The sequence below is a fragment of the Lagopus leucura genome, unplaced genomic scaffold (genome assembly GCF_019238085.1).
Source record: "Lagopus leucura isolate 7727_CA_CO unplaced genomic scaffold, USGS_WTPT01 Super-Scaffold_100001, whole genome shotgun sequence".
NCBI classification, from domain to species: Eukaryota; Metazoa; Chordata; class Aves; order Galliformes; family Phasianidae; genus Lagopus; species Lagopus leucura.
Genome location: NW_024962262.1, coordinates 64,346,597 through 64,361,632, shown reverse-complemented (window position 1 = coordinate 64,361,632; position 15,036 = coordinate 64,346,597). Strand labels below are relative to the sequence as shown.

The following is a 15,036-nucleotide window of genomic DNA, read 5'->3' as shown; positions in this document are numbered from 1 at the left end:
AAGAACTGGCCTACAGGGAACTAGCAAATCTCCTTCCTCAAGCTGGTACACTGTGTCAGAGAACAGCAGTTCTGGTTTTATTTCAGTAGGATTTTGTGAACCTGTGCTTGACTTTGGGAGGCAATCTTGAAGAGTCCTACAAGAGAACTGGTTCAAAGAGTTATTTTAAAGTGATTTGAGAGGCAAAGAGTAAGAAGATTTTTAAGTGTACATGATACAAAGCTGAAACTAAGGCACTGCTGCATTCTTGGTTTGTTGTTTTTTTTTTTTTTTTTTTTTTTTCTTTTTTTTTGCTCTATTAGTCTTAACCACAACCCTAAAAACACTGAGTGGAGTGGAGTAAGTGTAATATAAAGGATTAAATAAATGATCTTAAGCATTCACTCCAAGAGTCAGCCAGATTTAAGCATTTTGCATCACCCTATGTTACCTTTGTAATAATCCTCCCTTTGTTGCCTATGAACTAGTTCTAGTCTCAGAAACTATGAGCTCTTGACTTGTGTTTTCTTGCCAGCTGGCAGTGGGGAGAACACAAACGTTTTGGGGAAGCTGTTCAAGGGTGGAAGATGAGGTTCAGCGGGGTTTAATCTAACTCTAGGCTCTGGAAGACAGGGCTTCTGTTTATGGCTTGCTCTGCATTTTTAAGCTTTAACAAATCACAGGAATCCCATTCCTCAGTTTGAGTTTGTCCAAAGTAGTAGTTACATTAATGTAAAGCTTTTCATCCTTTATGGAAAATACTATTAAATTAATAACATTAAATTATTTCTGGTTAGTTCCTTGCCCTGCAGCTATGCAGAATATAATTCCTCAAAAATGTTATCAGAAATTGATGCTATGTTATATGACTGTCTGAAAACATACTGCATTTTTCATGTAACATCATGACTCTATTTTGGACCATATTTTTCAATGTGCATAGATGAAGTTCATACAGTGCAGGGTAATTTTGAATGTACTAGCTGGAATATAAGAAGGAAATTGAAAAAACTAAAAACATCTGACTCCTAAGCGTTACATAAAGATGCCAACACCGTGCAAACTCTTTGTTTCCCCTTTGTTTCTGCAGAATAAATACTGAAAAACAGATGTGTGGAATATGACGAATTTGAATGTACCCCGTAACAAATTGTTACGTGTAAGCTGGAAAGGGCTTTATGAATTTTATTTTATGATTCACTCTGTTATTACCATAAAAAATTGGGAGTTCCACTGAAATGTGTTCAAGAGAAGAACCATTAATATTCTTTACAGCTCACTCTTGTTGGTTCAGATACGTACTGAATGAATTCAGACTTTCCCTTATGTAAAATCGTCAGCTGCTGCCTTTACTGGATTTAGAGATTATTAAAAAAATTGTAATAGCAGCTCAGGGAACAGTTGGGAACTGCCTGTCCTCTACCATCTGACCCTGACCAGCTTTCTCCACATGTCTTTAAATCTTCATGCAGCATAATTTGGAACCAGTTCTGATACATTTTAATGCTCCTAATCTCTCTGAGCACAAGTTTTGTACATCCGGGGTGTGGAGCCCTGGGTAGGCAACTATTGGGCTTGCTGGCAATCGGCAGTGACTGCAAAATTAAAGAGATCTTTGAAAGTTACAGAAAGTCTATCATCACTGCAGCATTTTTTCTCTGCAAATTTAAGGCAACTACAAGTATAGAGTAGTGCTTTGAACTGCTCATTTTTATTCCGTCTGCAGCTTGCATTGCAGCATTTCAACACACTTCATGTTTTCCTATTAGAAATGGAATATTAAAGAGATACTCGTAAAATATTAGAGATTTAGAGGACCTTTGCGTTTTAAGTGTAGCTTGCCAGGCAGAGGAAAGATTTGCCAGTGTAGTTCTGGTGGATGCTGACTTGCTGAATGAGCTGCAGAAAATCACTCCCCTGCCCCTTTATTTCTGTAGCTGCCAACTGGAAGCAGGCATATAAATTATTATATTTCATGAATACCTCTTTCTCTTAAGAGACTTCTAGAACTAATTTTATTTTCTTGAATTCATTGATGTCCTTCGGTGGAAAGTGGTATTCACTCCTCTGAAAAAATTCTGTTGCCACTGTTACCTGGATTTCACTGTACTGTTTTGTTTTTCTCTGTTTTTGATGCTGGGGTTTTTTGGGGAAGAACATTGAGGGACTTTGCCTGAATAACTGTAGATATGTTGGCATGCCAGTAAGAAAACCCTGACAATATATATGTATATATTTCTAATTAAAATATTGCAGCAGCATTTTAAGTCTGTGAATGCAATCTGTTATTCAGGAGACAGTCTATGTTTTTTCATTTTTTTCTTGTGGTCAGGAGTTTGGTCCTTGAGACTTAGCATTTTTCTCCTTCTGAAAGTATTGATCAGTTAATTAATTTGTAAAGACTATAAACAGTGTTAACTTTAAAAAAAAATAAATGCACAAAAAAAACACCTTAATTGATTTTTCTTATAGCTTTCTTCTGTTTAGATCTGCAGTGTAAAATTTTCCCAAACTTCGTTGTTACAATTGTTCTTCAGTTGAACAAAACCTGAAGGATTCAGATAGGTCATACTAAGGTCATGTTTCATGAGAAATTGTAAAAGTAACAGAGCAAGCATTAAAAAGAAAACAATGCTCAATCCCCTGTTCACTGTGGTCCACGTACACGATACGTTAATGCTTACTGTTTATTGAAGTGCTTCAAATAGATTTGAAACCACAAATTAAGTCTTTGCCCTGTGAAACTTAAAATCTAAAGGATTGGATCACAAAAGACTGTGTTTAAATGCCCAGAGGAAAAAAAAAAAAAGGAATCCGGAAAATTAAAACATATTTAGTTTGTAAATACACAGTTTCTGTTGGAAGGATGGAAGGATCTGTCTTGAGGAATTTGAGATGACACCTTAAAGTGGTTTACAGAAATGGAGTGGGATGGTGTCCTACTTCATCACGGTTGCTGTCCTCTGCGTAGGCTCTTCTTCCTCCCTCGTGTCTTCCTGTTGGAGGGAGCCCTTTGCTATTTCCACCTGATCCATCATCTCTTTCAGGGCTGAAACCAGGCTCCTGATTCTCAGATAACAAGTTCTGTGCTTGTTCTGTTCAGTCCTACACTGTGGAGTGAATTTTCCCATAGAAATTCACACTCATTTCACTGTTTTCTTTTAAATTCCTTCTGAAACTGTTTGACTCTGTTCCTCAGTGTTGTCTGCAGTGGTGTGACCTCTGCTTGTGCTGATCTTTTTTGCTCCATTGCTTTGTGTTTCTAGTCTGTTTACTATTCCTTGTTCCATGCTCTATGTGCTGAGAAGAAGGGACTATGCATGGTTTTGGTGTTTGCACAGTGCCAGGTGCAGTGGAAGTCTGTTTTGTTCCTTGGAGTTACTGTTCAACAGATACATAAAATAATTGCCCTACTTAGGATATGATGGGAACAAAACAGAGAAATAGGGCTGCTGCAAGGTTTGAATGGAGTGTTTTGCTCTTGGCGAAGAGACAAAAGAAGGAGGTATTGGAATACAAGACTAAAAGCATCATGTTCTGTGGGACAGAGCTGCATTGTGTTTTCAGGCAGTGGCAAGGAACTTAATGTTGATTTGGTGGGAAGAGGGACTGTGAGGCTTTTAAGGAGGTGAAGTTCGTATGTTCAACAGCAGGCTTGAGAAGGACTTCAAATGATTTCCTTATATATGCATTTTGGAGAAAGATCAGTATGACAACGAAGAGTGTTAAAGGAATTTTGATAGAAAGACATGCAATTTTTAGGGGTTGGATAACACAGTGTTTGTTAAAATGAGGAGTGCTACGGAAGTACAGATAAGAGATAGAGGAGGCACAAGATTATCTTTAATGCCAGGTGTTGTAAGTGGATGATTTTTGTTGTGACAGAGTACATAGCAGTGCTGTCTATTATAAGAGAGAATGAGAGAAAGCGAGATTGGAAACATTAAAAGTGTTTGGTTCCTGTTTTCAGGGCAGTATCCTGAAGGTTGCTTGGTTTTCTGGGGGATGGGTGAACAGAGGGAAAAACTGAACTTGGAGAAAGGATGCAGAGCTTGTAGGAGAACAGTGACTTGAACTGTTAATTAGCTGATGGTACACTAATCACTTCTGCTGAACCCTTGTCTTCCTTCTCCTCTGCTTCAGGCAAATAACAAGCCCGAGATCGAAGCAGCCTTGTTCCTGGACTGGATGAGACTGGAACCACAATCCATGGTGTGGCTGCCCGTGCTGCATAGGGTGGCTGCTGCAGAAACTGCCAAACACCAAGCAAAGTGTAACATCTGCAAGGAGTGCCCCATTATTGGATTCAGGTACAAACTAATTTCCTCTCTACCTTGTGTACCACTGCTTGATGTATAGGTAGCTCTGCTTGTTCCCAGGCAAGATATGTCCCTGATTTTCCGTGTGTTGTTGAAGTTAAAGAGGGTTTTGATGGGGCGTGAGGGAGAGTAACACTTAGACTGGGTTCAGTGGTGCAAAAGCTGAAGATAACAAAAATCATTTACTGGTTAAGATAACATCCCTCCTCTGTATTCTGCCCTTCGAGTCTTTCTGTGCCTCAGCCACTAACATGATTTGCTTTAGATTCAGTTTCTTATACATGCAGCTTTATTTTCAGAATTGGGTCCTAACGAACTGCTTTCTATCATAGCATAAAGCAAGGAACGACTTAAAATTTTCCAGACGTAAAGATAGTGTGGATTTTACAGAGAAGGAATGTGGTTAGTGGGATATTAACTAGTATGCTGGACATGTTGCTAATCTATTTAACCATCTGGATCAACACTGTGGTTACTATAGCAATGAATAAGTCAATGTGTTGTAAAATGGCCGTGTGCTGGTATGCTTGTCAAGAATCCACTTCACAGCTAAGTAAATACTCACTTTCAATTATGCCTAGACTTGTTTTATCACTTCTCTTCCTAATAGCTGCTTTGTATAGTTTCTGTCCTTGTTCCTGATCTTCTTTTACTTTTGGCATTTTTCCTTCCATAGTATCCTGATGTTTACAAAGACCTTTTTATAATTTTAGTTCTAAAACCAAGGTGTTGAACAGCAACAAGCAATACCACATAGAAAAGCCATCATTTCACCCTAGCATGTGAGAATATGAGTGAGGTTTTTTTATACTTATAATGGGGTAGCCCTTTCTCGTATACAGTTGTACAGGCAGTGAGAAGCAAGGGAAATAGTTCTGCTTTGTTGAGTCTGGGTTTTTCTTCAGTTGAGCCATTTGTCACGTCTTGTAAACTCATCCCCTGCTTTTATTCTTCTTGGTTTTTGAAACTGGAGAATGATAAGTATTACTGAAGAAGAGCTAGGGATGGGTTGTGATGAGTTCAACACAGTCACAAAGAAAAAGCTTCCTATTCCAGAGGCAGTTCATGAAACTACTGAATTACTCTCACAATTTATATAAACAGCTGGAGACAAGTGGATGGAATTGGAAAATGCAGCACTTCAAAAATCAAAGGATACCAATTGAATGAATAGTGTGTAGTTACTTAGCATCAGAAATGTGGAGGGTGGACACTGGAGCTCTGTGTTTCCTGATTTCCCTGATCTCATCTGCCCCTTAAATTTATATAACAATTCTATTACGATAGTCAAATCTGTCGGAGATTTTTTTCTCTGCCTTTGCAAGTCTTTGAGACCCTGTTTACAGACTCGACAAAAAGACATTGTGTTGGACAGCTTTTAGAAAGTTAATACTGTGAGCCTCAGTACAGTAAAACAATGTTCTTTTGAGGTTATTGTGACAGAACTGCTTAGCGTATTTGGAACAAGAAAACCCTTATGCCTCTGGCTCTTTCAAGCACTTCAGCGCAGCGGATACAAGTTAGCTGTCTCATAAAACTGATGAGATTAAATAATGGCCTAAAAGTGCATTCAGATTTTTGCATGGATGGCATTCTATACATAAAAATTATATTTTGACGAAGATGCTGGAGCGTGAACAAATCCTTACCTCCAATCAGCACTGAAGGGCTTGCTGATGGTACATGTTGAGGAAGGCATTACTTCTGTGAACTCTATTTGCTTAAGAAATTCTGTGTTTCGTGTCATGTCACAGACCAAAGGGACTGAAATTAGCATTATAGAAACAAAAATCTTGGTGCTCTGTTTTGTGTGTTACGAGAGAGAGAGATTTGTAGTCAGAACTCTTCAGCATTGCCCACTGTTAGAAATTTTGTGACACAGAGGGATTCTTTTTGAAAATTCTTTGCTAAGCATGTCCACTTTGTTGGTTTGAGGCAGCAATCCTGCCCCTCAAACAGGCCCTGTCCTGTAATGTGCGCTGTGGGACATCTCAGGGAAAAGCAACTAATAACTTAGAAAGCTCCAAAGGCTGACATGAAGTATTCATATACTAAGCACTGAAGCCGTGTTTTTTCCCCCTCTTTTAGGTACAGAAGCTTAAAGCACTTTAACTATGACATCTGCCAAAGTTGCTTCTTCTCTGGCCGTGTTGCAAAAGGTCACAAAATGCACTATCCCATGGTGGAGTACTGCACACCAGTAAGTAGCTGTTTTACTAACCCTTTTACTGACCCTTACTGCTCATGGTTAAGTAGAAAGGAAAAGCTTCATTTGCTGTGTTCAGGGTAATAGAGCATTTGGGTGGTGTTTTCCCCCTGTAATGAAATTGCCTTCTGTAATCTGTACATTGCAACAGTTTCTAATGCTTAATAAAAATAGAGTCCAGTAGTTGGAGGTAAATTGAAGTATCATTGTTTGTACAGTGCTCTATAGTAGTATGTTATTGCATGCTGATGAGCTGCTCCATGTTCAGTGCCATCCATGTATGTATCAAGAAGGCTGTGGTTTGCACAAGCGTGTTTCTGTCTTAGTCATAATGTTTTCTTCCTATCCCTGTGCTTCTTTTCCTTTCCCCAGGAGGTTCGTACTTGTTTTTCCGACAACACTACAACTGCATCTTTAAATTCTTTACTATTTAGTAGTACTTTTTTATTTTATATTGTCTGGAGAATACAACATATCAGGGAAGTTTTTTAGAGTAGCAAATGAGGTTTCATTTCTGAAGACTGGAAGTGCTGTTCAGTGCAGAACAGAGTCATAGAATCACAGAATAGCTCAGGTTGAAAAAGACCTTAAAGATCATCGAGTCCAACCACAACCTGACCATACTACCCTAACTCTAACAACCCTCCATTAATCATGTCCCTGAGCACCACATCCAAATGGTTTTTAAACACATCCGGGGATGGTGACTCAACCACCTCCCTGGGGAGCCTATTCCAGTCCTTAACAGCCCTTTCTGTAAAGGAGTTTTTCTGCCTTCCCTTACGCAAAAGCATCACTTTTGCATAAATGTTTCTTTCATTCAAAGCAGCTGGTAAAGAAAACTCCATACTACCCTCTTAGCATGTCCCTCTCTTTCTGACCTCACATGACACTGGCAGAGGGCCATAAATTAGAGGAGCTCTCAAGCTGTCCTTTCACAGTACAGCATACCTGAACTGTCAGCTGCCTTTGCTATTCTGTGTGGTAGTCCTGAAGCATTCCACATTATGGATTCTTTTCCTAATGTTATGGGATAGTCATTAATCTTGTACTTTTGTCAAGTGTAAATGGTGAAAATAAAGCATTAAAATTAAGTGTAGGCTAGCTATGTGAACAATTTTTACATCTTAAATCAAACAAAAAGGCTTTGCCAAAATGAAGCAGACTTTTAGCTTTTCTTAGAAAGTGAGGAAAGACAGAGAAGAAATTTTCACCTAAAATATCGTAGTAGAGCAAATACAGTACTTCAATTTAGTTTTAATTTATGGGTGTTTTACATTATAAACTTTTACCATAGCATTCAAACAGCACAATTTAATCCACATGTCTAAGGGGAAACCAGCGTGTTTCTGCTCACTTTTCATCAGCATTCACTGGCTGATGCTTCTCAACATCTTTCCCTGTGGGTTGAACTTAATGGGAGGGGGTGAGTTGCCTGAGCTGCTGCACAGGTCGGAGGGAAACCTTAGCAATGGTGAGACGAGTCTGAACAGACCTCTCCACGTCAGGCGTTCCTGCAGCAGAACTGCCCACAGCACTCCTTCCAGTTGAGCTGAGTGCATTCTTGCTGAGTCAGCTACTGGTTTGTTCTGTGGTTTGCCACTCTTATTCTTGTTAAGAGGCATTGTGGAAGACTGTAAGGAGTTCAGGGAATGCACAGAACAACATCTCGCTGCTATTTTCTTACCTGTTCATAAGGTGTGTTTCTAGGAAGGTGTGAATAGAGAGAAATGAAATGGCGTGGTGAGACGCTCCCACAGCCTGAAGCAATTCACTGCAACGCAGACAGCATCCAGCAGGTTCCTCTTCTCCCTGACAGTGGAGGTTACTGACAGGCCCAAGGAGAACTTGTAACAGCATCCAGATTGCTGAATCAGAATAAAGAAGCATTTAAAGACAGTAAATTTTTGGTGAGTTCTGAACTCTGACAGCCAGTGCTAATGTGCCGTGCCTGCCTGTACCAGCGGTGAGCTGAATTAGAGTAGGATTAACTGGGGCAAAAAAGTGAATGTGACACATAGTAAGCACTGATCTTTTTTGTGCTGCAGCTATTGACAAAGTAAACCTAAGTACTGCATGACTGAACAAGATATCCACTGAAACTATCATGTCTAGTGTAACTGTTTTCAAAATGAAATGAAAAGAGTTTTGCGGATGACAAAGCACTTTTTCCCCTTCCTTCAGACAGATCTCTCACCTTAGATTGCACTTTGGCAGAGAACTTCCAGGAAATTTTGGAGCACAGCAGCCCTTAGTTCTCCTGGAGGGGAATTTGAGAACTCATGTAGAATGTCCAGGTTCTCCCTTACTGCAAAAGGTTGAGGCAGATTGAGGCAAAGGCCTTAGTTTTCTTTTAGGCAGAAGAACTGCAACAATTAGTCCTGTAAGCAACACAGCTGGATGTCTTGTTCAGAGAGAGGTGACTTTTAAAAAGGTTTCAAATAAATAATGAGTAGAAGCATTCTTCAAGACTGAGATTTAAATGTAGGATCGTATTTCTTTTTGGGATCAACACCTGCACACACAAAAAAATTGCCTTGATAGAATTAAGCATATCAAACTGAGATAATTTTCTACAGCTAATGTTTAAAACTGGGGCTGAGGTCTGGAGTGAGGGGTTGAGAAGACACTTTATTAAACCAAACTGCAAAAAGTAAGATGGTTGTAAGTTCTGCTTTTGTCAAGAAATAGTTTTTGTTTTGGAATAATTTTGCAACATGCTAAACCCAGCTGCCTGTATGCTGCTTTGATTTAAGAGAAATAGAGTGCTAAAAGTAATGGACAGAAAATTCCACTGTTTCTTCCTTGTAAACCCATTCTGCTGTGAATTTGGTTTTCCATTCTGAAAATTGTGTGGTGTAAAACTTCTATGGAATAAATCAGGAAGTCTGGGTTAAAATAGCTTCAGTCTGTCAGCTTGTTCATGTGGTAATCATATTTTTTTTGCTATTCCTGTGCTCCTTGAACATTTTCGACATTGAAACTGGATCATAGGAGAGATGCCTGGTATTTCAAGTTGTCACTGAAAGACGTGCTTTCTTCTTGGGATGTGTGTGATACCAGCTTTCAGACTAGATCAGAATGTTTCCATGCAAACACACTGTTCTGCTGCTTGGCTGTCATGTGATGAGTTCAGGAGAGATAACATGTCTCAGGAAGGTTGAAGCAAAGAATGTTTTATTACTCATTGTGCATAAAAACACAATCAAATTATAATCAAATGCAGTTGAAAGTATACACATCAAAAATATACGCTAAAAATAGGCAAAGCAGGAATAAATGTTTATAAATGATACAAGTCAGCAAAAGGAACAGAAAGCTGTGTTTAATTTGTTCGTACCAAGACTAGATATCAGAAGAATTCCCAGCTGAATTTCTCTAACTGGTCTCATGATGCTTACCTCATTAAGGATTCTCACTGTAGGATTGCAGCTTGTGTTCAGGAGAGGGTATTCCCTCCTACTGTGGGCCACATCAGTAAATGCCCTTTCCAGAGTCCTCTGACTGGTCTAGATGTACTTAATCTCTCCCTTTCTTTAATTCAAGTTTATTGAAATACTGCTGAGTGTTATCATAGTTTCTTGGAAATACAAATGCTGGTGTACTGGCTTGTCAGTTCTGATGTATTATTTCTCTGCCAGTCATTGATCACACTGAATTTTCATACAAGATTGTTTGGAAAGAGAGTCAAATTCTTTCCTGCTTTACATGAAGCTTGTAGGTATCTTCAGGATGGGAAGAACATTCCTTTCTGTTACTGCATCTCAGTCTTTCTGCAAATTATTTTTTAGAGCATGCTTAATTTTTCTACCTGAGCAATCATTAAAAATACATACATCTGTGTATCAGCAGCTTCACAAAAGTGGGCTTGACTGATGGATTCCAGCGCCTCCTTCCTTTCTGAAATGGAAGGCATAGAACTCATTAAAAAATGTCAGGAAGATTAACTTTCCCTCATTTCTTTCCTTCAAATTAGATACACTGGAGAAGTGATATCGTTATGTGGGTCAGGATGAACTTAATTTACTGTAGAAAAGCAGTATTTCAGGGTCAAGCTTCTCTGTGAGGTGTAAAGATGGAGTGCAGCCTGACTAATGTAACTGAAGTCTTCCATTAAAATTCTTCAGAAAATTGTCTGACTCTTAATCAGGCTTGCAAGAAGTGTTACGTCTTCACAGCAGACATGCTTTGAACTCTTTCTGACTCATTCTGGTCTTCAGGAAACTAATTGCACTTCGTGCTCCTCTGTTGGTGTCTGTAGGAGAAAGGAGGTTGAGTGCAGGCAATGGAGTAGAAAACTTTCTGTAAATTATACTCTCCTCAGGTTATCAGTCTTAAATGCCTCTTAGCTTAAGATTTAACAGATGCAAGAAGAAGTAACTGATGTAAGAGTTTCAGCAGCTCTCACCTGCTTCTTGTTTTTCTTTGATAAAAATATTAATGGCAGAAAAGATTGAGGAGGAAAACTGCAAAGAAGAGCTGCCAGGAGTATTGCCCTGGCTTTCATGGACCGACAGATGCAGGAGATGGAAGCAGTGAGCATACGGGAAGAGTCAGGCTTCAGCCAGTCAGACAGGTGGCAGCTCCCACCGACCAACCATTGCCCTCTGTTGCACTCGTTCCAGTGCTGCACGAGAAATAGGTGGAGAGTCCCAGGCCACATGAGGAAATTCTCATTTAATTACTTTTTGTCCTCTTTAGATGAACTGAGAAGAGGCATGAGTCTGTTATGGGTTACGGAGCTTCCCTTTCCTTCTTCCTCCCCTCTAGCTGTGCTGTTTTATAGTACATTTTGATGTGATTGATAAATAAATTGTGTGGTTCTGGAGGCCAAGTCATTGGCAACCCTGCTTGGTGTGGCCACAGCTCCTTCGTATGGCGCAGCAAAGAAAGGGGCAACTAAAAGTAAATACCTGTCATGAAAGATGATTTCATTGTGATTTGTGGCTTTCAGACAACTTCTGGAGAAGATGTCCGTGACTTTGCCAAGGTACTAAAAAACAAATTTCGAACAAAAAGATATTTTGCAAAGCACCCACGAATGGGCTACCTGCCTGTACAAACTGTCTTGGAGGGAGACAACATGGAAACGTGAGTAGCTATAAAGTTTCTAAGTAGCAATGTATTTGGTATGCTCTTTGAGCTTCCCAGCTGGTGCCAACTCCCTTCACTTCCTACATGCATAAAGCCTCATTCTTTCTTTCATTTTTTGTTAACCATGGCTGGCAGGAAAACACAAGCTGGAGTTCCAATTGCCGTTCCTATTATATGTTTGCATACCTGTCCTTACAGGAACTTCCACTTCAGTCAGTAAAAAAAAAAATGCTGTCTGACAGCCTTGTAGATGTTTAGTTTTGATATGGCACCTCGGAAACTAATGATCTCTTCATCAAATTTTTATTTCCTTCCAATACGTATTTTTCTGTATTTTTTTTTATTTAGTTTGCTATGTTTGCAAGCTTTTCAACTGGCTTCTTCTTTTCTCACTGCATAAATTTAGTCTTATTAAATGACTTTGAAGTCAGTTTTTGGAGGAAAAAAGAGCAATAATATATATGGAAGAACTGATGAGTAACCCATTCCCCCTTGTTAGATTTTTTTGTTTGTTTGTTTATTTGGTTGTTTTGTTTTGTTTGTTTGTAAGATAAAGGCAATTGCACACAGCTTGTCCTCGCTCTCTTTTTTTTAATTTTAGATATTTTGTTTCTCTTTTTGGTTCTTTGCTCTCCATGGTCATTCATGTTGGTCTATTGGATTTCTGTTTTTCAGTTGTTGTGATTTTATTTTTTTTTTTAATCTTTCTGTAATTATTTTGCTGCTGAGTTTCTTCTGCCTCTCTCTTCACCTCCTCATTTTTTGTCTTGCAGTCCTGTTACTCTGATCAACTTCTGGCCAGTAGATTCTGCGTGAGTACTTTTGCTGAAGTGTGCTGCTGCTGCTACTGCTGCTGCGTTCCCTCACTTTTTTGTTTATTTCTTTGTTTAGTTTTGCATAAGTTCATTTCCTTCTTTCTTTATGATAATTTTCTTTGGTACACTCTCTAAAGGAATGTTTTGATCCCAGATGAGGAGAATGGGATAAATCCAGGAACTTCCAGCAATCATGAAATGTGTTCTGTATACTCTTCCTGGAGTATGTATTTTCATGGAATTAACAGGGATTTTGGTACACTCTTACTGATGCTTATGAGTGTTTGTCATTTAAAAGGCTGTGTTTCTGAATGTGTCAATCCCTCTATGTGTATACAAAATGCTTTTTGACAGATATGAATCGAATGGATTTAATTCAATTTCAGGAATGATACTGTTTTGTAGATAAAGCTATAATCTGGTTTTATGCACAACCATGCACACCTGCATACTCACACGCCCAAATTAATCCAAAACTCACTGGACATTTTACTGCAATTTTTTTACATGCGGTTTGTGAAGGCAGGTTGAAATGTTCACTGTATATTTTTTCAGAAGTTAAAAAAAAGCAGAGTTTTTCAGATATGGATTGGATTTTTGTTCTTGCATCATTCTTGCACATGCATCATCTTACTGTTGTAGTAACACCCTTCTCGTAAACTGAAGATATATCTTTACCGTTGTGGCATTTGCTGCTACTAGTGTTACATGGATGATTTCAGAACAATGTTAAATAAGGTTTATTTTTAATTCACATATTGATAATGAGACTAATAAATAGAATTTTATATATTTCCATATGGTGAAATGTATATGGCTTGCACCTTCATTGAATTTTTGGTAGAATAAACAAGAGTGAAATGAATACATTGGAATATTGATGTATAGTTTTCATTTGGAGCACAGACCATTGGGAAGTCAAATGCAGTGCTCATCCTCTAGGAATTTTATTTTGTGTAAGCAAGAAATGTATATTTCTGCAAACCACATATGGTTAAGGATCCACCCACAAAACTGCCAGAGGGCTGAATTGAGACTGAAATAGTGTGGCTTTGAACTTTAAGGGTGCATTTGCATTTATAAATGCATATGGGGTGATTGCAGCATACTGTGTATAAAACTCTGTCTGTAGGTTCCTTACCCTTTGGAACAATTGAAAAGGTAGAAGTAACCACTTAAAGAATGCTTGGATAGTGTGGAATGCCATTGCTGTGTCTGACATAACATGAAATTAAGCTGCCATAACGTGCTTATTTGTAAGGCACACTGCCACTAGTTCACTTACAGTAATAACTTCACGTATGCCTACGCTGTGATAACATCACACCTGAGATTTACTGTTGATTACTACAGGGACCTTAATGTGCATGTAATATTTAAGAAAGCTTGGGAAGTACGTAGAGACATGATTTGGATGGAGAGAGACCTAGCAACTTTTATCAGATCAACTCAGATGTCTTCCTGAAAACAGTCCTTTTTTCTGGTCTGACAAGAAACCAGGAAATTAAAAAAAAAAAAAAAAAAAAAAGGCTGGAAAGAGTTGCTGTTTGTTCTGCTAGCTTTGGTTCTTTCTTTAGTGCTAGACCACTGGGGTCACAGCATAAGTTACTGAACTAGCCAGCTTTAAAGCTATTTTTTCAGTTACAGGGCTCATTGCAGCTTTGGCAGGCAGACATCCTACTCTGGTTTTCATTGCCTTTTTTTGGTATTCTCATACCAGTTTTTTGGTTGTCTTCAGAGCGCTGCAGAAAAGCATAACCTGACCAAAATTCAAAAGCGCTATATCTATTATATAGCATATATATCTATATGCTATTCTGGCATCAACATATGTTATGATATCTGAATTTGTTTATAAGCATGCACATGCATATCTATGCGTGTTCATACAAGTAAGTGATTAAGGTCACTTATTATCCCATATGTATTCTGCTTGCCCAGCATTAAAGGGGCAGCTTAGAGCTTTTCATGAGAATTTATGTCTTTTTACTTGGATTGGGGACTGTTAGTGGCACAAAAACAATTTACTTGATTCTGCACTTTCAAGAGCCATTAACTGCAGTGCTGGATAGCACAAAAAATGCCCTCCTCCTGTCGGCCACATTTCCACAAGTGCAGGGAATTGCAGGACGGGGTGTTTACCGCTCGATTACCACTTGACGTGAATGGAATTCCTCAGTCTATTGCTGCAGACACCAGCTTGAGAAATACAGCTGTGGAGCCCTTGTAAAAGGAATGACTATCTTGGTTAAATATTGGCTGTGTTTCTCGACCTTCTCACTGAATGTTCAGACTGATTACATGAGCTGATTACATGTGTTCAGAAGGTATGGCCAGTGAGCGCTTGCACAGATGGTCATCTAAAAGTGCGTCTGCAATAGCCTTCAGTGCAGCACAGCTATCAGCTATTCACAGGCCAGCTCAGGTAATGGAAACAGTGTCCCTCTGAGCTGCTAAACTTAACATGAAAACTGCAGGGCTTCTCAGCAGGTTTGCTTTAATAAGCAAACTTTTTAAAATCTGAGTGGGGTAGATTTCCATTGCAGTGTGTTCTGAAGTGGAGGCAAACTTGGAAATGTAGACTTATCCCATGCCTACAAAGTTTGCAGAGAGGCATAGAAAA

At 38.9% G+C, this 15,036-nt stretch overlaps 1 protein-coding gene across 18 annotated transcripts in view; it reads left to right on the top strand.

The window, feature by feature from the left end:
• Positions 1-15,036, top strand: part of DMD (dystrophin) — a 986,794-nt gene that overhangs the window by 938,086 nt on the left and 33,672 nt on the right. For 13 of the 18 annotated variants that reach the window (XM_042866641.1, XM_042866633.1, XM_042866638.1 and 10 more), the window contains 4 exons: positions 4,123-4,289; positions 6,387-6,498; positions 11,459-11,595; positions 12,372-12,410. In XM_042866641.1, coding sequence (XP_042722575.1) covers positions 4,123-4,289; positions 6,387-6,498; positions 11,459-11,595; positions 12,372-12,410 — 455 coding nt within the window. The remainder of the gene's footprint in view (positions 1-4,122; positions 4,290-6,386; positions 6,499-11,458; positions 11,596-12,371; positions 12,411-15,036) is intronic. The other 5 variants (XM_042866635.1, XM_042866647.1, XM_042866649.1 and 2 more) reach the window with 1 other exon arrangement.